General features: G+C 44.6%; 2 protein-coding genes across 2 annotated transcripts in view; both read right to left on the reverse strand.

Annotated features, from left to right (window-relative positions):
- LOC126531104 (beta-mannosidase-like) overlaps window positions 1-8,797 on the reverse strand; it is a 41,128-nt gene extending 32,331 nt beyond the window's left edge. Inside the window, exons 1-4 of the mRNA XM_050178500.3 lie at window positions 8,221-8,797; window positions 6,570-6,716; window positions 5,946-6,094; window positions 2,697-2,902 (exon numbers count right to left, since the gene is read on the reverse strand). Coding sequence (XP_050034457.1) covers window positions 2,697-2,902; window positions 5,946-6,094; window positions 6,570-6,716; window positions 8,221-8,383 — 665 coding nt within the window. The 5' untranslated portion in view covers window positions 8,384-8,797. The remainder of the gene's footprint in view (window positions 1-2,696; window positions 2,903-5,945; window positions 6,095-6,569; window positions 6,717-8,220) is intronic.
- Window positions 8,798-16,311: 7,514 nt separating this feature from the next.
- The window catches only part of LOC126532058 (beta-mannosidase-like), a 29,582-nt gene continuing 19,557 nt past the window's right edge, over window positions 16,312-26,336 (reverse strand). The window contains exons 12-15 of the mRNA XM_055070503.1: window positions 25,931-26,040; window positions 24,874-25,021; window positions 19,309-19,535; window positions 16,312-16,633 (exon numbers count right to left, since the gene is read on the reverse strand). Coding sequence (XP_054926478.1) covers window positions 16,346-16,633; window positions 19,309-19,535; window positions 24,874-25,021; window positions 25,931-26,040 — 773 coding nt within the window. The 3' untranslated portion in view covers window positions 16,312-16,345. The remainder of the gene's footprint in view (window positions 16,634-19,308; window positions 19,536-24,873; window positions 25,022-25,930; window positions 26,041-26,336) is intronic.

Genomic DNA, 26,336 nt, shown 5'->3' on the forward strand with positions numbered 1-26,336 from the left:
GACCGGTTATCCGTCTTCTGCCCTCATTCCTAATTCCGGCCGCTGAGGAAGAACGCTACCGTACGTCGCACAGGGCGCCAATCGACAGACAACGTGCTTAATGATATTGCGACTGAACTGAATGCATTGCAGTGCGTATAGATAAGCAGCCTCCTCGCTGTCATTTCAAAATCAGGGTAGCCTCGCTGTTCGGGTGCATCTGTGATAAAAGCTCATGAAAAGGCCTGAAATATGAGCCCCCCAGTGTTGTGAACAGATAAAACGACATGGGATAAAAGGACAGGGAGAGAGGATGTAGTGACGAAGAACTATTTACTCACCTACAAGATAGAAACTAGGTCAAAAATATCAACACACAGCTTCTGGGTGACTTTCTCGAGAGAGTTTGTCATCCGGACCCGCCCACAGGCACCGTTAGGTCTCGATCTGTTGGTCAATTACATTTCCGTCAAGAATGCTTTATCATCAAGCATAATTACTCGAGTGATCCTTCAAGGTCTCAGTTTCGCATGTCTAAAGTGACTTCCTTTCGGGTATATATTCCCGCAGATTTTTTTCTCTTCTTTTTCTGCAGGGCTTCAACTCTGTCCAATACTCATCTGTCCAATACTTATCAATACACACGAGCACGCACGCACGCACGCCCCCCCCCCCCCCCCACACACACACATGCGAAAGCCGCACGGAGGGATATGATCGGCATCATCCTGTTGAGCCCTGACTTCTCTCATCACTAAAATCACAGGCTAGAGCCCACACAGCTAAAGGTGTGAAGGTCGATAGCCGTTTGGCCATTTATTGAGGTGAATGACGCAGCCTGTCTATGTATAGCCATCCCTAAGGCTCAAAAACAGCCTCCCATGGCGATAATTTTTGCACACTTTAGTACCACAGCGGCTACAAATGTTTCAACCTGTCGCTTGTCACTGAGGCGGAAACGTATGATTTTTTTTTCATCAAACTAAGCACACTGGACTCCTCGATCTAATGGTCACTGCACTCATGGTCGACGCCACGATCTCTTTTTTCCGCCATGACGGAGCACAGCTGACGTAGATTAGACAAAATCATCTCATAACGGAAAGCTACGCGTCATTAAACACTTTGTGTAACAACGGCCTTGCTCGCCGCATTAAATCTACCGTGACGCCCGTAAGGGTGTGACGTTCGCTCCTCGGAACTCGGCAATATTTAGGACCTCGCCCTTTCAGTATGACGTCAGCGCTTCAAGTAAGAAGAATGCGAGATCTGGGGCTGAATTGACGTAGCTTTTTGTTCACAAATGCTCTTCGTCATTGGCCGACCACCTTCACTGATATTATGTCCAACATCGCCAATGGCTGCAATATGCTCTTATGAACGGTTTCAGCGTAAGAATGTTTTTGTCAATACGAGCCCAAATTACTCCACACTTAAATGGCTCTCTTTTTTATCGATGATGTTTGCTCGCCTCGTGACCACTGTCACGTAGTTGTCACTCCGCACAAAACGCGCTTACCTGTATTAGAAATTTCCACCATGTTGTCACCGACTCTATAGCGAAATAGTCTCGTGTGATCAGATTGCGCGCGTAAAGCGAACAGTGGCGTAGCTTCTAGAACGTTCGCCAGCACCAGCTGGCCAAATCCAACGACAGTGGAAGACGCTGCCCCGTACAAATAGCAAATAGCTGAACACTACAGAACATCAAGGAAAACCGCATTATTTTGCCCCAACCTCATCCTTCCCTCAACACGGAACAAGCACATGTCCTTCGCAAAGTTCAAACTAACTCTCTTCTCACGCCACTAATGCTCTACAACTTCGGTTGGTGTAGCACAGCTCACTGCCGCAACTGTCCGTAGATAAGCGCAGGTGCAGAACACATTCTGTACTCATGTAACACTGCCATAACCTCTCCTTATTTTTCTTACCCTTCCCTTCCTACCTAAAGTGCCTGGTTTCACTCGGACTCGGCGGACGAACAACCGGCCTTAGCGGAGCAAGCGCTCTACTTTACTGGGCCTTAGTGTTGGCCTTAAATAAAGTTTTTTCCTCCTCCTCCTCCTCTAGCACCAGCGATTATGTTATAAGGTACGATGGGTCATGCATAAATATCCGACGTACTCGATCCGTAGATCATATTTCAAGTTGCGACGACTTATATAACCAATCTGAAGGAACACACAATGCCAGATACGATGTTTCACATCTCTGTTTCCATCACTAAACTTGCAGTGCCTACCGGAGGGGCCGCAACAGATGCTCATGCATGCTGTATACGGAAAGTTCGACTAACGTTCGTAGACGATCGCACACGACCCAAGTAATGTCTTTCTCTGCTTGGGAAAACACTGTGCTAAAACATCCACATGAAAAAGAAAAAGAAATAATGCAGGAGATATTTGACATACAGGCAACATTAGATGGAAGTGTGGGAGTAAATACGTGTTTGTTTCAGCCAGCTTAATACGTGACTCACGCGTAGCTCAGCAAGCTCGTATCCATCTATTAACACCGACGCTTTCACCAGCTCTTCTAGAAGTAATAAGTAAACTGGTAATAGGCGCCATGCGCGTGGCATGGGAAAGCGTAAAGGCTATCGATGAGCCTTCTTAGCAAGATCGTACAAGAAAGCCCGGTTTTTTTGCAAACCACCTCTTAGTTCAGTAACTAATACCCCCAACAAAAGGCTATCACTGCACCCGTGCACTTACCAGATGCCCTGCGACGGAAAGGCTGGTCCCAGTTCCGAGCCGAATCCGCTCTGGACGCGCCGGATGTGGTTGCCATGGCAGTAACCGTGGTGGTGGGAAGGGGGGCACAGCGGGTACACAGGGTAGAAGCTAGCTTGTGCCTGGTGCTGGCGCCGCGCGTAGTTCACCGCTGACTCACACTGTACCGATATCTTGTTGTCTTTCTCCTGCACGTACGTGACGAGGTTTACTAGACAAAAGAGGATTGGCACCGTCGCAGAAGTTATGAATACTGAAGTCGACGGAGCCCCATGCAGCGGACAAAGGCGAGGGGCGAAGACCACGAAGTGCAAAGTACGGTTGCAGTTTCTTGCACACGGGCACTTTAACGTAAAGTTATTCCAAACTGTTTCTATTCAATTTATGCAATCAGCCCTCCACGATTGGCCAATGTTCTTTCGAACCCCCGCCCTATCCCCCACTTCGTCTGTCTGTCACGCGACGACACGAAAACAGCAAAGAACTCCCAATCTCATATGACGTGTGCACACTGATTAGGCATGATTAATCTGAACGAAAGAAAAATAATTCCGATTCTACACCTTCTTCGCCATTAGCCCTTTGCTATTGGTCAAAAGATTGCGGGCTGCACCCACTTCGCCTGTCTGTCTTTTGACGCAACACCACGAACACTTACCATGTCAAAGTGACGTGCACGCAATAATGATTGATTAATATGCGAAACAAAACAATTTTTTTAATAGCTGGAGACTGGCCCGTTCTGAAAGGAATAGAAAACGGCTACCTGCCAATCGCTCTGGCACTGGCTACTTGGGGTTACCGGGGAGAATTAATTAAAACAAATTCGCGGCAGTATAACGTTGCCGAGTGCTCTCGCAACATATACGACATCGCTTTGCCAACTACTCTTCGCTGAGGATTCCTTTTAGTGGCATTTTAACCTTCCGTTGCACGCAACCTCGATTTTCTACCAGCCACCTCAAGGTAAGCAAAAGAAGTGTACCATAAGCAGATGCTGGCCCCGCCCTCCTCATTCAGTTATCTACTTTCACTACGCTAGCTGGGCACCACGAAACTCGCGCTCCACTTACTTCTGCGTGCTCCTTACCTCTTGTCAGCCAGTTAGATAAGAAAAGCCTGTCAAGGTAGGCAATGATATTCGCTTTGAAAGCAAAAGGAAGCGACCGCCTATAAACGAGGAGAGCGATTGATTGGGCTGTTCAAACAACGCTGCTGGACACCGCCTGATGTTTGCGTCGGCTATTACGTAAATTCGACGTCAGGAGATTGGAATAAATACAGAGTGTAATACATATTTTAGCAAGCGCCTCTGTCGTGTACCCGATTTTCTGTGTCCCTTTATTTGCGGTGTGCTCATACCAACAAGCCCGGCTGGACACCATTCTGAAGAGTGAAATAGTTTTAAATTAGATGGCCCCAGGTCTGCTTGAGTAGGTTAGGAAGTTTTTTTTTTTTTTTTTATCAGCTCACTACAGTTAAAGCTAGTGCACGTGTCTAATTAAAGATGTTGGGAAGTTGACCAAGTTATTCCGTTACTTCGGTCAGTTTACTACTTTGACCAGTTCAGTGTTTTAGTGTTTGCTTCCTCACTCAACTGTTGAGAGCGCGGTATACTGTATTTCCAGCCTGCTTTCATTGAAAAGCTGTTGCGCTAGACCCGTGGACTTCACGTGGCAATGGTAGAAAGAAATAGAACCTTATTAATTCTGACGCCCTGTACAGATGTTGTTACATGTTTTATTGCCCTGGTCTTCTTTCGTCGGATCCTTGTGTCATATGCTGCCTCAGTGAGACTGATGTTTATTACGAGCTTGAACATCGTAGTCACATTTCTTGCCAATGAGTTGGCAAGAAACTTCCTCAAGAGTCTCCGGTTAATTTCAGTTCTTTCTTTTTTATAGTACTTCATTTTATTTATTTATTTATTTATTTATTTATTTATTTATTTATTTATTTATTTATAAGGGCATTACCACAGCGTATGCTTAATGTTCGAGTACCCTCCGCCCTTATCGCATGTGGTGGCCCTCCCTTATACTTCATAACATCATCGTCGTCATCGTCGTCGTCGCCGTCGTCATCACAATCATCAGTACCATCATCACCACCATCCTGTTTATTTCCACTGCAGGACGAGAGCCTCTCCCTCAAATGTCAAATTATCCAAGTCTTGCGCCAAACTCCACATTTATGCCTGGATATTTCATAGTTTTCTTTTTCTTTCCTGTCTTTGTCCAGGCCGTGCTTCATTAGATATCCTTACGGATTGGCAACGTGCCCAAACTACCACCCTGGTGAGCTGTATGTACTGCATTCTGTAACATGTACGTTGTGACAAGAAATCGGCTACCAGCTGCCGTCCCACATCAGTTGTAGTCTCATAGACACCATGCTGATTGGTTCACACCACGTCGGCTTTAGGTGCACGTGGACTTTTTCGTTGGTGCAGCGCAGCCCACTCTTTAGAAGCCATTGAAGGCGTGCCGTTCACTATCACAATTAACTGGCACTTAGTCTTGCTAGACTACAGTCATACGACGATCATACGACTACGAAACTGTCTCTACACGAGCGGGATAGCGCCCTTCACTAACGGCATACGGTGACCAAAGCACCACAGACGTTGTAAGTGCACCCGGTACAAAAAGATGCGCAGAAGCGGAAGAGCTTGTTTTTTAAGCTAGTAGGAGTGTAGACTAATGGTGTTTCATTACGTTCTGGGATTTTACGTGCCATAAGCACGATCTGATTGTGTGGCACATTGTAACGGGTTACTCCGAAATAATTTTGACCCTCTGGGTTTCTTGAACATACACTCAACTATAAGTAAATGAGCATTCTTGCATCCTCGTGCTCAGCCCCATAAAGCCTTAGCCACTGGGCAACCGCGGCAAGTGAATAGCTGTTTAATGATGTGTTTAAAGATGCACGTTGGCTGAAAATGAAACACAAGTGTGCCCATTCTAACTGCTCCGGTCAGCTGAATTACTGTTCGAAGCGACCACCACAGCAATCATCCCCGCACCGATTAATCGATAGTAGAGTGTTTCCTGTCGTATTCGCGTAATTCTTCGTTTCGATTAGTGTGGTGACTATGTATTATTTTCTACAATTCGTGTTACGTCAACCACAGTTACTTCAGGTCTAATATGTTTTTTCATATAGGCTGCAACAGAACAAGGCTAAGATATGATACAGGTTCGCCGTTTGCGCAAACGCTACACGCACCTGGAGTACTTGCTTGGCGTCTGCCACATGACGCACGAACATGTTGGTGGACGAGATGAGAAGGGCGCCGTTGACCCTGACGTCGCAGGCAGTGTCTAGACCATGCGCCACTAGGTTGACCCGCTTGCGCTTGAGCACTCCCGACGGTACTGCGTCGAGTGTCGAAAAAAAGGAAGCTATAAGCTATCCCAATATCAAGAAAAAAGCCTAAAAGTTCTATAATCGTGGAATGTGATAAATGTTCAAATAGCAAGATACAATGCTTAGAAGCTGCACTCGGGAAAATCTGCATTATGCAGCGACTGAATTTTTTTTTTCACGCAATTTCCGTCAACTCATATGCACTAAAACTTTAAAGAATGGGGCGGATATCAAATATGCGCGGACATTCCTGTGTGATACAGGTAGCTGCAACAATGGCTAATTTGCCTTTCGTTTTGGGATCATATGGGTTCTAGCCCGGCTATAGTTGTGCTTGAAAACTAGCAAATGAACATTACAACAGCAATGACTGCCATCTGTGTGAGCACTTGTAAAGGTCTTTATCATACGATCCCCGGTCACGATTTTCGTTGTCACAAGCCCGAGTGCAGGGGCGATACCGAACAAGCCGCTGGTACTAACCGTCAAAGGTCCTGTAGAACGTCCAGTTGTCCATGGCCACCCAAGTATACTCCACGTCATTGAATTCGTGGTACGGCTCCTGGATGATGTTATTACTTTGAAGAATTGTGTAGATTCCTCCAGGAATGTCACCGGGTACAGAGATCGCTGCGAGGAATTCAGGTATGGGACGAGGATTGAATTTCTCGTGGACGTTCCTAGTCGGAGAATGCTTAGCACGACAGTAAAGTGATATGAAGTTACGCCTAACTTTTCTGGACACACGACTGTAATGGTTTTGCAAGATGGCGTAACGGTTAGAACACTCAGTTTGAAGCTGCGTGTCCGCTGGCTGGATCCAGTTATACGGTGAAACGCGCTTGGATATGAGTGTTTAGCCTTTCGTCAAGTCATGTTTTAACGAAAGCGTGACACGATAGGTCATAAACAGGATGTGCCTATTTTCTACCGCATAACCATTGTTTTTAGTAAACACAAATGTGAATGGAATTCCTACACCTACTCTTTGTAACGTCACTGATTATGGCAGTACATGACCGTAGCTGGTTAGTAGTAGTTCTATAAATATTGACTAACTTGAAGCCTAAGCGATGCATGGGATCACCCTGGCAAGTTCCGTGGACTTTCGGGAAAATGTGCAAATATACGCAAAAATACAGCGAAATCTGTTACGTCAGACTGTCAGCTCCACGTTTTGGGCTCAAAATTGAAGTTATAATAAGTTATAACAATCAACCTGCTTTTTATCCGATAATAATCAACCTTTGTACTACAAAGAAATACTGGTGGCGTTTTGAATTATTAATCTACCGGCCTGCCCTGACAGCTTCTAGCAGCTTCGGTAATCATGTGACCTACAAGGAAATCTTTTCACCCTATCTCAGAAGCGCTGGATGGAGCTGTCTTGTTCTTTGAGCAAATAAGTAAAAAAAAGCGTTAGATCATTGCATTCTGCATCCAGGCATGCACAACTGCAATAATATCAATATGTGCAACTCTTGCACCCCTTGCGTTTCGCGTTTTGCATTCTTGCGGTGGGAAATCAGCGAGCAAATACGCTATTGAGCCTTTGCTCTCCCTTCTATAACTGCTAACGGCAATGGACAGCACTAGTGGAATTTTCATTCCATTTCTGACGGCTAATAGGTGGAACTTCCAGCACACAACGTTCTACTGTACTGCAGTTGGCTTAGTTCTGCTCATTTAAATTCCAGCTGGGTTACTCGTCAATACATCGGTCCTGCGAACGAAATGCACGCTTGTGCAATACTGTTTCAAAGCAAGCTCGCACGCAGTTAGTAAAAACTATACCGCAAGTGAGCGGGCGTCCTTCATTATGCCTAATTTATTCTCTAACAGCTAAACTTCCTTGAAAGGACACATTGATAGGTTTGTCGTTGACAGAACACTAAAATGTATCATGCGCAAACAAAATGTAGACTGCCGACGACCAGTAGCGAATGGTTATTTTGTGTCAGAGCCACTGCAATTCCCATTTCCGCTTATAGCATGCATTATAAAGGGGCACCCAAGGGGACTTACATCTGCCCAAAAGTCAATCGAACATGTCGAATAACCCGCGTATCAGTGTTCTATCTTGATTAAAAAACTGTTGTTCGGGGACGCGACTTCATAATATTCGGGTACTCACATTTGTTGGCATTGGTGACCATCCATTCGCCTCCCAGGGACAGTTCGATACTCTCGGACACATTCATGGAGTACATAATAAACACTCCAAATGCCACGACACCGAGTCCTAGGAGGTACGGTGCCCTTGGCCCGTTAATATTGCTGCTGAGCGTGGAGAACATCTTAGGAAGGATACCGTGATCCCGGCTGGGGCAGAACCTTGACGACGGATCCCAGGGTTCGTTGAACGGTGACGATGGCCCTTTGCCTATGTTCCTGACCTTACACCCGTTTGCCTGCGTTCCACACGCCTTCTACTGACGATGGCGATTGGCCTTCAATCTTTGACAGAATTCTCCTGCTTCTTCTTCGTCCACATGAAGTGGCATGCAGTAAGGTACAGAACAAGGAAGTACACTATGATAATAATGTTTTTTTTTTTCAGAAAGAAGATATATATTTGATTTCAGAACCAAAGAAAATGAAAGCAGAGGCGTTGCCCTTGATGAAAATTTTTCTGGACATTCTTATTTCCACTGTGCTAGTATGAAGGAGCAGAACGATATCGCGTGTGTTTATGTAAAGAGCTTATGTGGGACTAATACAAGTTCCATTGCAGATTGTCACATGACGTTAGTGGGAGATTGAGATATAGCGTGCTTGCGTTTGGAAATATAAATTGCGTGACATGGGACATAACCAAAAGACGAAGAAAAAGAAGTTAGCGAAAGAGAGCAGCAAAAGTAATGACGAACGTTTGCAAAAAAAAAAATCTTTACTCAACAAAGAACGACAATTTACACAATTAGATTAGGGTGAGCTTTCATATCACCATGACAATGCGTTGTCTCTTGCCAGCCTTAAATATTTAGTTTTGTGGGGCTGCCGTGGGCATCCTGACCCTGCGTCGTTTTTGTGGCAACGCTGAAACGCTTGATCATTCCGTCTTTCCTTGCCGCGCTTTCTCGTGTTTATCTCAAAGAATTTTACGATGGCTGTTCCACAGACTTGACTGGCATTCGGTTTTGGGGCCAATAAATAATGTATTTTCGGTTGTTGTTGTTGTTGTTGTTGTTGTTGTTGTTGTTGTTGTTCTTGTTGTTGAGAAAGAGTTGAGCTGACCCAGCCCGAAGAGGGTTCGACGAGTCAACCCACTCCTTGCAGCCGGGTTGCCACTGAACTCGCCTCGACGCTAGCGTTTACATCAACCCGACAACCGGGTTTCAGCCCGACAAGCTGACTCTACTTTCCTTCGTCGTGCTCATAAAAACGTATCCATATAAACCTTTGCTCTGCTGCTGAGGTGAGTAGACTTGAGTTCCAATTGAAATTATGACAGAAATGTGATGGGTTATTCCGACAAAAAGGGCATTTCGAGTAGCTTCCAAGACTGTTTGTTAGTGTCTTTGTATTAATTTTATTATGTTGCTACAAATGATCAGAACGCCAAGATTAAAAAGAAACTACTTGCTGTAGGCATTGATCTGTGGTTATCATAGTGACTACAGTTCCCCTGCACCAAAACAAATGTTTCTGAACGTTTGGCTTGCACCAAGTTAATCCTCTGCAGAACAACAGTCGTCCTGACCATTTAGTAAAAAGAAAAAGACAAAGTTACTCTAGTGCAATCAATTATCAATACAGTACGGGGGCATCACAATGCATTAAAACTGCCGCTAACGCTCAGCAGCTTCAAAATTAAGGAATCAGTGTTCCTGGTACCATACGCAGGTCAGAAAGTCTCTCGCAAGATCGTATTGCCACTGTCGGAACGAGTTATGCATGATGCGTGTAGTGAAACGAGACTCTTTCGCGCTTTCTTATAAACACTCGGCGCCATCTAACGGCACCGCCGCGAAGCCTGCGTATGGCCTCCGAAATGCATGGCGCGCCGGTGCGTGTGAGCGCCGAGAAACGCGCTATGCGGCAGCCGGGCACCTTTCCCGCGCTTCCTTCCGAACACGATGTGCCATCTAGTGGCGCCGCCGAGAAGTCCGCGCGTGGCCTCCGAGGCGAGAAGCATGACTCGCCTGTACGGGCGAATGCTGAGAATTGTTCCCTCACTTGTCGCACACTCAGTGGCACGTCGCAGTGAGTCAAGTTGGCGAGAGGTTCATTGAAGAGCTGCGCATACCCAGTGCAGCTCGTTAAACCGTTGGCGCGAAAGAGAGAGAGAGAGAATAAACTTTATACAAAAGAGCACGCGAGCGCAGGTAGCTCTTCCGCTCTGCTTTAGGTGGTCCCCTCATGCCAGGAGTCCAGCGGCCTTAGCTGCCCTTCTCGCTAGGTTTAACAGGTTGAGCTGGTGCGTCGAGTTGCGTCGAAGACGTTCACTGAAAAGCGTCTCATAACCAGCGCACTTGTGGTGCAGCCTACTAAATCGTTGGGCTGCTCTCCTTGAGGAAACCATGTAACGTGGGTTCAATTCCGACTAACATCGGATAAGCTTGAAGAAGAAGAAACCTTATTAAAGAATTATCCGGCAGTTTTTGTTGTGGTGGCCTCAGGTGGCGGCTCGAAGTCCTTGGACTCGGGCGGCATCTTCGGCTTGCCGGGCGACCCAGAGCTGGTCTGCCAACTCTGAACTTTTGAGAGCTGGCGCTTCTTTTGTCATTGTAGAGTGGCACACACCTACTGGCACTAACCCAGTGACCCAAGTTCGGATCCAAGAGTTTCAATGAAGAGCGTTACCTACCGAGTCCCGCATCTGTTTTTGTGCTTCAATGCGTAAAACAGCAGTTTCTAAAAACTAACTGCAATGCCAATGCATTTCGTCGAACAGTTTGGAAATTATCTCGGAACTGGTGCTGTCCAGAGAATTCATTCCAAGTGGATACGCCGTGCGAACTAGAGGCTACAATTCGTAGGCTGAAATATGTGACGTAACGTAATTAATTAATATGGTAATTAGCGTGCTTACCTTGACTATTCGACTGAACGTTTTTATTTCTTGTAGAATTAATAGCCGTCTGATGGAGTAATTTAGATCAAGAGTTAGAAATGTGCTGTCATAGGCAATCTTTAAAGAAGTTTGATGCGGCTAGAAAATACAGCCTGTATCAGTCAATGATTATTATTATTATTATTATTATTATTATTATTATTATTATTATTATTTAGGTACATTTCTTCTGACGGAAAGTTACATCGTTGCCCCTTAACGCGTATCTGAATCACCGTCTTTTTGGTCCAGCTTTTTAAAATAAGCTCTTTATTCAACTAGCATTTCCACGCACCCAAAAAACTTCACGAACACAGGTAGAAGGTATAGCACACGATCTGCGCTTTCAGGTGCAAGTGGACATTGCTTTGATGAATTGGCTAAGTTGATTGCATATTTACCTTTTTTTTCCGCGCTGCAGAGCCAGATACTTCCTATCGCAAGATGACACGGCCAGGCGTTTCCTCCGACTTTCTTTTACAGCACATGTCAACACCGCGTTCACATATGCCATGCCCCACAAACATTCGCACCGACTTTACTAACCTAGTCCAAGCTGCTAACCTAGAGTAACTTATGAAGTTAAATTGTTTATTGCCCAAAATAATGATTTCGAGTTTGTCGTGGAATTCATCAAGCAATCGTGACTATAGAGAAGATTGTGTGTAAACGTTCTCAACTGGAATTTTTACAAAAATGCAACCGAATCATGCAGTGAATAATTTTAAGCATCCGTAATTTATTAAATTACATATAAGCATAATTTGTCGCCAATTACATTCAGATAGCTCTGTATACGTCATAAGCATCTTGCACATTTGTGCTTTTTATGTTATTTGCCTCGATAACACTATGATGGATTCTTTTGGAAGGAGCACATGAATATGCGGATTGCATTAGTGGCCTTAAAGGCTGGGTAAATCTGGGACGAAGTGAAATAGCAATCGACTCATGGCGAAGATGGAGAGCTGGAAAGGGTCACGCAGAGTTGAAATATCACATATTTAGGAAGGTACATTCAACAAAAAATAAATAATGCCTACAATATCTTTGCGAAGACTTCGTGGAAGCTGCCAATACAATGTTTTTTTAACTGTGTTTGTTCATACTCGGTGTGACGGAAACGTTATTTTCTAGTAATCTTTAGGCGTGTTCTAATAGCGAAACGTTCGAATCGAATCTAATACCTAATATTTTCTGATTTTGCAATAAAGTGAAATATATTGGTTGCGTCGTGTTTGTTTGGGAAATGATGAATTAAGGCTAATTTACATCGTCTACATCCGGATAAGACAGTTTTGCCTTTCTTGTAGGCCTGACCTAGAGTAGTGTACACATGAGCGTTTTATTGTTCCTTCGGTGCGCTCCAGATACGGGAAGTCTATTCGCGAATATTGCATTCCAGTCCTTTTTAATAATTGGCCTGTAAAGATATTCTCCTTGAATGGCCGCAAAGCTGGGGAAAAAAGAACTATTTGACGTTTATTGTATGTAAAGCTGTGATCGAATCCGGGACCGACGCTTTTCCGGGCCGGTCGCTCTACCATCTAAGACTCTAAGGTAACCAGGAGGGTTGCCGTTGTTTCTCATAAGAGCTAAACGCGTCTCCTAATACCACCTGGCAATTGGGCAATCTTTAATAGATGTGTGGGTCATCACTAAAGGAAAGGCAATGTAAAGCAAACCAAGCATGCGTACAGCGCTGATCTAGAACCGCAGTTATAAACTAAGCGTTATATAGTGGCTTTATGGCGATGATTATAAATGAAAATGATGATGAGACTACAATTGTGATGATAACGTTTCTTATTATTACTATGACAAATTATTCGCATCAAATGTACATGTTGAAATCATTTGAAGCGCAACTTTCGCGAAGGGGTTAATAAGATGCTATAAAATTAAATGTTATACGCACAACGTTCTTTATCGTAATGTTCTACAACGTGTACTCCAATCTCATGCAATGCTCATGCTTATGAATTGAACAGATCACCACTGTCAACGTCATGCAATGTTTATGCAAGGTAGTGCACCGTTAAACAAGCTTAGCCGAACGCGAACAGCAGTTCATGCGAAGGCACAGTGTGAAACGTCGACGCAGTGATATCGTGAGAACAAGGCGATGGTTGATGTTTGTCGAGGAAAGAATAAGGAGGAGAGGTGTACTCAGAGAGAAGTTCAACGGAAAAACTTCATAAGAGTTTAGCATATCCTAGGCGATCGTGTGACGTCGGGCAGGAAATTTTCTCACTTTTGTTCTATAGCAACCTGCCTTGTATGCTGATACTTAAGTATTTGCGCCATCATAGATTTCTGTGGGTGCCTGGGCTTACGAGATTTTTGTTGAACAAGGACGCCGATTCTATGACTCCATCATATCTGCCTTGGACCAATTCATTACATTGTCATTTTGCTTTGGCTTTCTTTTTTCATCTTAAGAAATGTCTTCCTCAAAGAGATATTCTGCGGCTAAAGTTCTGAGGACCATCCCACGTGCGATATGCTATTACCCACCCAAAGTTTGAAAAAAGTACCGTGGCAAATAGGGCGAGCATACTGCCAGTCCCGAACGTCCTCATCTATCCCAGATCTCTCCTTGCAAGCGAGGCTTCCCTCGAAATTTAATTTTGATAGCAACTTGACAGGGTATCATGGCAAACAAAGTATTTCAAGTTAAGGCTGTTTGCTGTTTGGGGACAGTACTTCAAGGACGTTCTCTTAATTTCATAATTTTCTTGAAGAAATTCCTACACCAAATATTCTTTCACTAATCTTCGCTTACAATTCAAATGACCAGAACTCAAGAAAGGTCCTCGACTTGCTTCACGCAATGGCCAGAGGTTAGCAGAACACACATAGTTCGGTTCGCCTTGCCGTAGCGAAGCGACTCTGTACTTTAGCCCATACTTCGCCAATCTTCCGCGAAACACCAGTCGTGCTAACTGTTTAGTAAAAGGAAGTCAGAACTTACTCAACTGCAATCAGTTATCGGCACAGCACGCAGACATTTCAATGCATTTTAACTGAATCTAGGGCTCAGCGGCTTGAAAATAAACCGAACGATGTCGCTGGTAACAGCCTGGTCGGAAGGCTTCGCACTCATTTGCTTCCACCGCGCGTCCTTCCCTAAGGAGGATTATGCAATAAAACCTATATATGCTTTTTTCCAGTCACACGTCATACAACTTTTAAGTTACTTGGCACACTCTAATAGTTAAAGCAAAGCGTCCGTACCCGTACCCGGACCGGCCAACTATTTGTTTTATCGCAACAGCTGCGTCAACATTCAAAATATATGGAGGAGGATTCAGACCACTCAAAAGCTGGAAGTTTTTACCTCGGTTAGAGTGTACTAGAAGAAGTACTCTAGTACACTCTACCTCGGCGGCTTAGAGGCTACGGCGTTGTGCCGACGGCTACTACGTCACGCGTTTGATTATCTGACGCGGCCGCCGGATTCTTATTGTTAGGTAATACAATATCTTCGTTTACTTTATGTGTAATGTTAGAGGGTTCCTGAAACTTTTAGTCGTATCTGAAATAACGCTCTCACGCCATGGACTCTCACAAATATTCGATCCCACCGCTCTGCAGTGCCACGTCGCCGAGTAACAATATAAAAGAAGCTACGCGGTAGCGCTCACGTCTTCTACAAGGCGCTACGAGTGTGCTCACGGAATGCGCAAACCCGTTGAGCAAGAAGGCGAGGATTGGCTGTCTAACACATTCTTCAAAGATGCGGGAAGACCACGTGACAGGTGCACGCGAGCACCGGCCACGTTTCTTTCTTAGCTAGAAGACGTCGTAGCTGCCCCCAACTTCTTTCTGAAAGACACATTTTTGTTTCTTGTTTCGTTATTTAGTTTTGTCCAGCTTCACGAGATAGGCTTCCTATTCCGTTCACTTTCCTGCAGATGCCTAAAAATGCACGCATCTCAGAAAGCAGCTCCCGCAAACGGTCCGAGCCCTCATGTGGAAGTGCGCTTTCGCTTTGACGAATCTCAACGTTTATTGCACATTTACCAATTTGCCCGCGCTGTAGAGCCAGGACCTACCGAATGCAAGATGGCACATTGTCAGTTGTTCCCTGCTCTCTCTCTGTTTTCCACAGCACTTGACAACACCGTGCTCATATATGTCGCGCATCACAAGTACTCGCACCTGCTTCTTATAGAGTAACGCGGAGGTAAAGCGCTTCGGCCACAGAAAAACAAAGAACGGTGTTCAGCACGTGGAGGCAATCTTCAAATCATCTGGTAATATTGACAACATATTCTCAACCAACATACCAACTCTGCCAGCATTGTATATACGAACAAGTACTAGGCCGAGAAAAAAATCTTTTTTTTGTAACTGTACGTTTGCAGTAATTTTTAGCGGCTTTAGACAAACATAGAAATTTCTAGCAACAACCTTCAGCTAATTCTATACGTTATGCGTCTCTTACAATTCTATACATGTAGTCTTTCTTGATCTGATATCGTTGTGTTTCCTTCGGAGAGAGTGCACCTGATTGTGTCGGTATAGTATAGCCCTATTGGGTTGCTTTGTGGAAAGCTGGCTATATCAGCGACGAAGTGGAATAGCAAGCGATTCATGCCAAATGGTGAAGAGTTGTGAAACGGTCAGAAAAAGATAAAATATGGCAAAATCACGAGAAATTCATTTAACAAGCAAAACGGACAAAACCTACAACATCCCCTGCGCAGACGTCATCGAAGGGACAAACACAGATCCTTTACAGTATTTGTTTCAAATACGCAGTATGACGGACACATTGCTTTTCAGCCGTTTTCTGTGGTTCTTAAAACTATTAGAAATTCACGTCTTGGCAAGCCCTACACGGTGCTTCTAGAACCGCTCACTTCGCAGTAATTCGCTAAAATAAACCAGTATATTAAGTTCGATCTGTTGTTGCGCTTAGTTTCTTTCTGAAATTGGAGAGAAACGTCGGTAAGCGCACACCTATAAGCAAGCAGTACAAACGAAGGAGATGCTGAAGTTCGTGCAATTGACTTTTGTTTTTGTTTTTCTCGGCCTACGTAATGCAGAACTATGACGACTGAATTCATAAAAATCGCACAAGCCCCTCAAAAGGAGCATACCTAAATGTCCTGCATCATGACAGCATATACGCAGTTTTCCTTCGCGAAAATGTTTTGTACACATTCACTTAATAATACTTCCGCGATACAGTTTATCACTGGGAAACGAGCGAATCTCGTTTTTGGTCGTTACCGTTTGCCCCTGACATCGTATAAATGGTTATGGCCTCGTGAAGCTGCTCGGACATCACGCCCTCGGAGGTGCGAAACTGGACCATCTTGACGGGATCTTTCAGGAGAAAGCCGTTGTCCGAGAAGCGACCTCTCACAGCACGCGAGTCGAGCCACACGAAAAGTGCCACGTTGTCCGTGCGAATCTGCACGTCATACTTGTACGCATCTGGCTCCAAGTCGGAAGAAGTCGGTCCCGTTACGGACCACACCTGAAAAAAGAAATGAAAGGTCAGGTAGGACAAACTTACGCAAAAGTAATCAGGAAAAGAATTTCGATTCTGGGTTTTTACGTGCCAGAACCACGATCTGATTATGAGGCATGCCGTAGTGAGGGACTACGGATAAAGTTTGACCACATGGGATCATTAACGAACACCCAATCCATCCACAAACATTCATCACACCTGATCGGTAGGCAAATCCTATTTGCACCTGTGCTTAGTGAAATACCGGTAAAAGCCTGTTAAGAACGTTACCTTTATTGTTGCCGGCCTCAGGAGTGCCCGTTTAGGCTTCGCGGGCAGCACGTAAGCCTCTGGTGCAAGCAGAGACCCCGTTGAATTGTCTTCGAGCATAAACCACAAGAAGCAACGCTCGCGCGAGCACGAGCTGGATTTCCACAGGCGGCCCAATTCTATCTTGACTGCATCATAAGAGCTGGCAGCAGGCTGCAAACATCGGCAGTGGCATCGATTAACTTACTGTTCTGATTTTCTTTGTTGCCCGAAGAAGAAAAGAAAACAAGATTAGGACTGCACCTAAATATATTTGTACCTGAGATTAGAAGACATCTGGAAGTGCTTTCACATTATGCACCCCGCAGAGTGAATTCATTGCACTTACAAAATTATATAACAATTGGTAAATGCGAAAGAAGGCCTTTATATTTGCAAATTTTCATGCTGTACGTAGCGTGAATTCAAAGACGAACAGCCTCATTTCTTAGGGTAGCCTGCAAAATAGTTGACATTGCAGAGATGGCAAGTGGACGTTGCATCGCGAGCTTCTTTAAATGGTCAGTCTTGTTGGAGAATTCAAGTGCATGCCGTTATCTCCGAGGTGATATGTAAGCGAACCTTGAAAAGGTTTCATTTGGCAACTAGACATCCCATCGGAATCCTGCTTCAGGTCGGTTAAGCGGCCCATTCGTAAACGGCTGACATAGGTTGACAAGGCCGACGATTCGCTAAAGCCCTCTTTTGCGGAAGAGCCAGCAACGAAAAAAGACGTTTTCAAATGAAGACAACGATGCCTACATCGCGAACACACGACATGACATCATCGCGTGGTGGGTAACGACTGCTACTTATATATATATATATGTATATATAATTCATAGACCACAGCCGTAAAAATGTCAGCCCATCGGAAAGAGGATGATAACCCCCTGTATTCTAGAACGTTTGTCCACTCAACACTCCACCTAGGCCCAGGAAAGTGGATGGCAGCTTCCACCCTTCGAAAAAAGCGGTCATTACACTGCACGCACACTTCACAACAATTACTGAGAAGCAAAGTGCCTTCAGTCGGGTGGCGTACTCAACAGAGAGGAGGAAAAGCTTCTAGTGGGAATACGGGAGTAAGAAAACCAATGGGCGAGAAAGTGCGCCCCTTGCTCTGCAACATTATTACGGCGATCAGTTTCAACTTCAGAATTAAATTCTCTGATTTAACGGCCCGAAACAGCATCAATTATTATAGGGGACTCCGTGGTGAAGGGTTTAGCATCAATTCTGGCCACCTGCGATTCTTTAACGGGCATCCAAAGCATGGTACACTATAGAGTTTTGGCATTCGGCATAATGCGTTGTAGCATACCATCGGATTGCGGCCACCGGGGCCGGGAACCGAACCCGCAACCTCGTACTCACCAGCGCAGTGCCACAGCCCCAAATCCACCTCGGCGGGTCAGTACAAAATTATCTGGTGTTTGCTGCGATTGATTCAAATTCAATGCGCGTGAAACGTGGAAGTTTGACGAAGTCGGACACACTCATCACAAGGAAGCCGTTCTTTATAAGGTACCGCGATCATCTCACCCGCAAAAATAAGCAAGAAAAAATCACACTGTCCACTGCCAGAGCGCCAATGTTGTCTTTGGCGCTTCTTTATTTCATGGCACCATGTCGACGCAAACTGAGCTGGTTGAACATAGCTTTGTTAGGTTTACTACCCGCACGCTTCCTATTCTGAAACATTAGTTTACCTACATTTCGTCGGGATCGATTTTTGCCTGCGGTGGCCACTTTCTGATATAAGCTTTCACTTAGCTCGACGTTAAACTGTGCAATTTGTTCCAAGTTATATTGAAGCTCTTTAATGCGGTGTCTACCTTACCAACAGGGGGCCGTATCATGTAACGACGCGTTATATTTTCCATTGTTCTTGCTTTTTATCATTGCCGGACAGGACAACACGTTATCGCCTGTAACTGCGACTGGTCGCGATTTGTGATAAAAAAGAATGCAATCAGTTGGAAATAATTCCTACATAATACGGCCCAAATGTTCCTTTGCAATGCTAAACCCCTCAATCTAACGGTTTGTTCATGGCGTGAAGGTACAACAGAAAGCACAATGAAGGGAACATTACCGATGTAATTACTTTCGCCTACGTTTACAGAAATGTCAGAATACAAGGTGCAATAGAAATACAATTATGCGCCGACCACTAACCCGTTTAAATGGGTTGCCCCTAGGGACACCGCTACCAATTACGTCCGCAGCTCAAGCGTTTTTCAAAACTACGAGGCGCACCTAAGCACTCTCTTTAACACGAAATCGACTTTACATAACGCAGTGCTTTTTCCTTTCTTTCTTTCTTTCTTTCTTCTCGTTTATTCATTCATTCATTCATTCATTCATTCATTTATTGCACGCCGTGCATTGCGAGTCTCACTTACCACTGTCAGACGAACTGTCATCGAGCGCACAGGAATGAACGATGCCCACTGGTACACTAGAATCCTGAGCAAAACATCATGCAACGGCAAAAGTTTGTCGTTGACAACAAAGACGCAGAGATCCGTTCCATATATAAACGGTGACACGAGCACGGGACTGAAGAATTTCTTGGCGAAGTAGTGCAGCATTTTCCAACGACCACCGTACTCTGAAAGTGAGAGAAATAAACGATGTGGTTAGGTCACAAAGCAAGACAACAATTGACTCTCGTACATACGTCCAAATATGTATGCACATGCGCCTAATGTCCTAACATTGTATCCGTGCCTAATTTGGGTGTGTCGAAGTTTCACCAACTAGCCCAGCGAAATCTTTTATATAAGGTGACATAAAGTTTTCGATATAAAGCATACATACATACATACATACATACATACATACATACATACATACATACATACATACATACATACATACATGCATGCATGCATGCATGCATGCATACATACATACATACATACATACATACATACATACATACATACATACATACATACATACATACATACATGCATGCATGCATGCATGCATGCATGCATGCATGCATACATGCATACATGCATACATGCATACATACATACATACATACATACATACATACATACATACATACATACATACATACATACTAAAAATACGTATTTGACAGCTCAATTAAAGAACTCGAGGTCACAAAAAGCTAGTATTCGTTGCACTAGCCATTGGTTGGTTGGCCTTCCTCACTCCTTGCGACTCTAACCGCTGCGTTCTAGAACGTTCCTCCACTCAACACACCACCTCGACTCGAGAAAATAGATGGCGGCACTGCCCGTGGAAAGAAAGTGGTCACTGCGCGTCAGTGACACCCCACGGCAATTATGGAGGAGCGTAGCATCGTCTTCAGCCGAGGGGCGGTGCTGTGCGGAACAGCGCGAGATGTTTCGTGCAGATTGTGGTGTGCACGGTATCCCGAGGTATTACCTTTACGTGGCACTAAAGTGCAAAGAGCGATTGGGGCAGCAGATGAGGCTATATGGAGGATGAGACGAGAGAAAGGGTTTCAAATTGTGGAAGTAAACAGGGAAGTGAAAAGGTACGGGGGTTTTCAACGAGACGGCATCCACTTGAATTGCAGCCTTGGACAAGAAGTGGGCTGCCTGTTGGCTGTTCGAGCAATTGCTCTTTTGGGGGCCCCACGGGCGCTCAGGCGACCAGGGTAGGTAGTAATGAATAAGGTCCCCTAGAAGAAACTCAGACTAGCATAATCGTCGATAACGAAAAAAAGGACGAAACGAAAAAAGACGAGAGCTCGCCGTGCAGTAGGCTACAGAAACATGCAGGGCAGCAGAAAAAAACTAAAGTGACTTGAGATTGAAGAGCAGTTAAAAAGAGAACAAATAGACAGCATCCGCATGCGTTTACAGGAACACACCTCAAAGACTTAGACGAGCCACTAGTGATGCAGAATGATATTTGGGAAGGGCGCAACAGAAATAAATCGGAAAGGAAAGGAGTGGAAGTTAGAATGCTCATAACTGATGGAGCCAAATGAGGAAGGATAATTTCAAATTGAATTAATTGAATTCTGGAGTATTACGTGCCAAAACCACGATTTGATTATGAGGCACACCGTAGTGGGGGAGTCCATATTAACTTTGGCCTTCAGGGCACCCTTAACATGCCCCCAATGCACGGGACACGGGCGTTCTTGCATTTCGCAGCATCCAAATGCGGCCGCAGCGGCCAGGATTTGATCGCGTGATCTCGTGCTTAGCAGCGAAACCCCAGAGCCGCTAAGCCACCGCGGAGGGTGAATGCTAATTGTCGAAAGCATCTTTGGTTATCAGGCACAGCGAGTGGAAAGAAAACTTGGCTGGCCGTTATGTATTTGTGGACGGGAGAAAATTGCAGAGATACGACTCAAGAGTTAATGGAATGCCGAAGGGCTGACATTAAGGTTTTCAGGAATAATGCCGAAATTATCCTGTTAGGTGACATGAATGCCCACTTACAGGATCTAGACGATTATACCGGCAACAACGGAAAGTTAATGCTAGATCTCGGTGAGCAATGTAATCTCATTATGGTGAATACGTTGCCTAAATGTGATGGGCAGATTACATGGAATGGCGGAAACAGGCAATTGATCATCGATTACTGTCTGATGACACAAGGGATATACAAGTTGAGAGAAATGGTCATTGACAAGGAAGGGTATATCAACATAAGGAGTGACACTAAACGCATCATTTTGAAAATTTTATATGTATTTTGGAAAGAGAGTAAAGAACGAAGAATGGTCAGTCCAAGTTTGAACACCCAACAAATAAAAAGCAGCCGAAAGAGTCGAGAAGGAACTTAGCAAATGGCTAAGCAAGAAGTGGGAATATAGTGAGCTTCTAAGTGTAATGACAAGAAAAATTAGAAAAAAGAAGCAACATGCTTGTTTGAAAGGAAAAAGGAAAACGAAAAGCTAGTGGAACAGGGAGATGCGGGAAGCGATCGACAACTACAGAAAGCACCACGAGGGCATAGGCAGGCAAAAAATGCACAGTTGCCGCAGGATGAAATTGATAGAAAATGGGAAATATACCGGGAGAACAAAAGCATAGTTTAAATACTGGTCCATGCAAAGATTAAAGGTGAAAGCGAACGTTGGTTGTCAGAAATACGTGAGAAAACAAGTCGCAGTTGTGCCCTAAAGGTGAGGCATCGATTACGATAGCAAATTAGTGGACAGCTATATGAAGTAAGGAGGGTAGTTTTATCGGTCGTATAAACTTGTAAACATAGGCATACTAACTAAATTAACAAGCATGAGGTTACGCACGCACAAGCAAACAAGAACACATCTCACTCGATTACCACGGAAACTCGCTGTCAAAACGCAGCAGTGAGGAAACGTGGCAGCAGCGAGAGAATTGCCCTTCGTGCAGCCGCCCGCATCCCCTACTCGAACTACGCTGCGAAAAGACAGAACAGCGCGGACTATGTACCCGCCTCAAATGGCTTTCAAATACAGCGACCTGACCGGGCCGCCCAAAGTAGAACGCACCCCCCCCTCCCTACCCTCCCCGCGGAGCCTTGCGTGCGGCGGAAGGCGGCGCGCTTCTTCCCCGCTTTCCGCCGTTGCGTGCTCGAGATTGAGCCACGATCGCCGGCTCACTCTCGCACGCTTTCACTGGCACATACTGCATACGGCACGCGGCGACGATTTTATCGCCCTTGGACTTTATACAGAACATCACGGCGACGCCGACGGTAGAAATGCGCCTGGGGCGTCCATACAGTTGCTACCGCAATAAATGTTTACAGAATACTTCGCAGATTTCGCTTTTACCTTAGAGGTAAAAGCGAAATCTGGGAAGTATTCTGTAAGTGTGCACCTTGTGGACATGTCCATTTCGTCTGCTGCTTAAGCACTGATTGGCTGGGAGCGCCTGTCTCCTTTTGACATGTACCCCAGCCCGGCCAATCAAAACTTCAGCAGCAGATAAAATGGAAATGTCCACTAGGTGGACACTTAAAGAGTACCCTTCCTCCCCTTAGGAAAGAAACTATTTATGATAACTCAAAGAGAAGTTCTGTACTTTTCGAAGCGAGATAAGGATGCCTTAGAACGCTCAATTATAAAGCGAGGTACACCACGGAAGACGAAGCTTGGGGTTGCTGCGATAAATATCGGGAAAAGATGGAACATGTTTTATTAGAATGTGAAGACTCAGCTGTGAACCCAGCTGTCGGTTTAGGATCGGCTGGCCTCCTTGAGGCCCTTAGGTTCAGGAATAGCCGGGGGAAAGTAAATATGTCCGCAATAAAGATTAGTACAGGGCGATTGGAGGTTTGGTGGCAGAAAAGTAGGGAGACCATAAACAACTGACGCGTAAAAAAACAAAGTTCTCAATAGTGGTTCAGAAAGTTCGATGCTGGGAATTCCTTGTGTGCTTAAAAAAAAAGACAGGTAGGACATTAGGCAAAATAAGAACAAGAGCTTGGTGGCGAAACCCATCGTCCCGCTTATAGCATACATATACATCCAACCATACATCCATAGAGTGAAAGGAGAGCGCTGAGTCGAGGGTCGTTTGAGAATAGACCCTTTTCACGGCGATTCCGTGGGCGCCGTCATGTTTGATCACGTGGTGACAGGTACATTACTTGCCTCAGCTACGTCCATGTTTTCAATAGATGTGCATGACGTCTCGGTCTGTCTCAGCAAACCACTGTTTCAGCGTATATTGTAGACCGTGACTGAGTGGACGAGACGAAACATTGTCCGTAGCATCAGAGGACGTTGTTTCAGAGGACGTAGAAGAAAAAAGGTTTGTCTTTTCCAAAAGACTCACCTTTTCTATGTTTCCGTTCATTCACTTGAACATTACATTATCATCGCTGTTTCACAAGGTCACACTTAGAGAAGGAACATTTATGTTGAGCTGTGCACAATAATAGTGTAGATAATAAATATGGTCAAGTCGGTCCGGCAACAATATTTTAACGGGGAAGAACTCATTTGGCTATTCTACAGATCAAACAGTGATGTAAATATGCGCGGATTTTGCAGACGTACGTTCAGCAAGAACTGGAAATGTCGCGCGATGCTTACACATCCTTTTGTCGCCGCCCTCTCACACCCTTTCTTTTTTAACCATCAAACTTCGCCCAAATTTCTTGTTCAAAGCTACGCCCGTGCCAATATTCAAGATTTTGTACCGAAGGAAAGCTTCATTGTGTATCTAAGTATTCGACTCATGGATACAAGGTTAGAGTTCTTCCAATATTCGACTACGGTTTATTCTGCACCAGTATTTGCAAGCCTGAAGCCATTTTTAGGACGTTTGTCACTTGAAATCAGCGTGTACCGCAGTGGACACGTAAAGACTACGTAAAGCCAGCCGATTACCGCGTTTTTTTAAGTACCACCTGAAACGCAAATGTTCCCTCCTCAGATAACCACTCAAGCGCTCTGAAAGAAGTTTTTTTGCACTTATATGCAAAGGTCAACACTAAAATGTGATGAGGGACCAAAATTCTCATATAAGCTTCAAAACTTTACGTAATGAGTGTAGTTAAAAAAACGAACCTGAAAAGACAATGGCGGCGTCAAGATTGTAACTAGGAAACTGCTCAACAATATGCTGTAATTCTGCAATCTGGATATGATAGCGTCCTTAAAATGGACTGCCTTTGCGTAGGAAATTAAAAACTAAACTGCATATTTTATTTATACTGCATGTTTGCAGAACTGAATAAATCAGGGTGACAAATTGACGTGTTATACGTTCATCTCATCGGCAATTAATTGTGTATTACAGGCAGTTTACAGAACTGCAATATACCTTATTGCTGCCTACTTATGGGGTTGGAAGCTCGGAGTTCTAGCCTTCTGTTTATTTGTTTTCTTTACAATTCTGTGCGTTTCTGTGCGACATTATCAGGCCTTAGCATAAACTATTCTCGTATATCGTGGAAAAGCGGCTAAACGCTTGGTAGGCGGCCTTACTGACCAATGGAAGACCACGACGGGGCCTGCCAGATTTCGTTGAGCTGCCAGAAAAGAACGCCCATGGTGTTACCGCGACCGACAGGACCGAGGTAGCTGCGCCAACGTCGGAACGACTCGCAACCGGTGCGAACACCTTCGGCTTGCACCACCTGTGTTCGTTTTGTTTTTGAAACGAGATAGGGAAAAATGCCCTGAGGATGGCACTCAGTGAGCAACAAAGACAACTGCATCATGTTTTTTAAGGATTTAAACGTACATAGGAAGACTAGAGGAAAGCATCGTTAGAAAAGCTATATATAACTTTCAGGACAAATGGTGATCATAGAACAAGTCTGAGAAAAAAGTGACAGAGTATCGTCGCAGTTCAGATTATGTTGCACGTGTCTGATCGCATATGTGTGCGCTGAAGTATTACATGGATGCACAACATGCTCAAAACAACCCTGTAAAGTTTCTTACTGAGCACATAAAGAATAATTAGGCAGGAAACTGCCTACTTCAGTTCCAAAAGCCTCTCAGTAGATTACCGCACGCTCTATACGGCTATTTGTCAATGCACCTCTAGGAAAAAATTTATCCTAACACCAATAGACAGCTTCATGTGACTGCATGTGATTTGCGTGATCTCAGATAAAAATTATTCGTGAACTTCTGAAGCGACAGCTTGCATCTGGTTTCCGTTATACTGCTAGCGGCATAAAAAAAAAGCATTCAGTTCGATGTCCTGATGCTTCAGTTGCACAGGGATATCTGTCGAGTAAGCATCTAGGCACCCTCGAAAATAATCTTCAAACTCTCGGCTATTTATTTTTCTTTTATTTGAGCAATAACAGAAAAATTTTGGGAAGTAAAACGACTATACACAGTGTCGAAAAATACCCAGTCACTGTTTTTGTCTTGAGATTAGCAATAGCAATAGCAAAGTCTGCCAATTAAAAGTTAGTTTTTTTGCATATTGCTGCTTGTTGTTAAATAACAATCTAGATGCAGTAAACTTTCTCTGGAGCTTCTAGTGATGCTAGCTATGCACGGAAGCAGCACGTTCTAAACACACTTACTTGGCTCAAGTATGAGACCATGCTGTATCCGTTTTCTGTTCCGTTGACGTTCCACTCGTCTGTTGGTATGGTGAAGTGGTGCTTCAGAGACCGTACTATTTCTTTATTACCTGTAGGGGAGGAGGATCGCAACAGGATTTGGTAAATGGTCTGGCATCTTCTGTCTGTCTTTCGCAGGAGCAATACCTGCTGGTTCTGAACCTGTTCAGCCTTTGCTCAAGTGAGAATCAGTCATACGCGTCAGCTTTTTCAGCTTCAGTGTACACATTCTACCTCTACTAGCGAAGACGTGCGAAACATTTTGTTCTGCTGCGAGTAGTCACCTCGGTGAGCAAATACATGTCGATTACCCAGCACGTCATGGTGCCAGCTGATAGCCACCTTATTGAGTCTCAGTTGAAATGAC

This window comes from Dermacentor andersoni, chromosome 5 (genome assembly GCF_023375885.2).
Source record: "Dermacentor andersoni chromosome 5, qqDerAnde1_hic_scaffold, whole genome shotgun sequence".
NCBI classification, from domain to species: Eukaryota; Metazoa; Arthropoda; class Arachnida; order Ixodida; family Ixodidae; genus Dermacentor; species Dermacentor andersoni.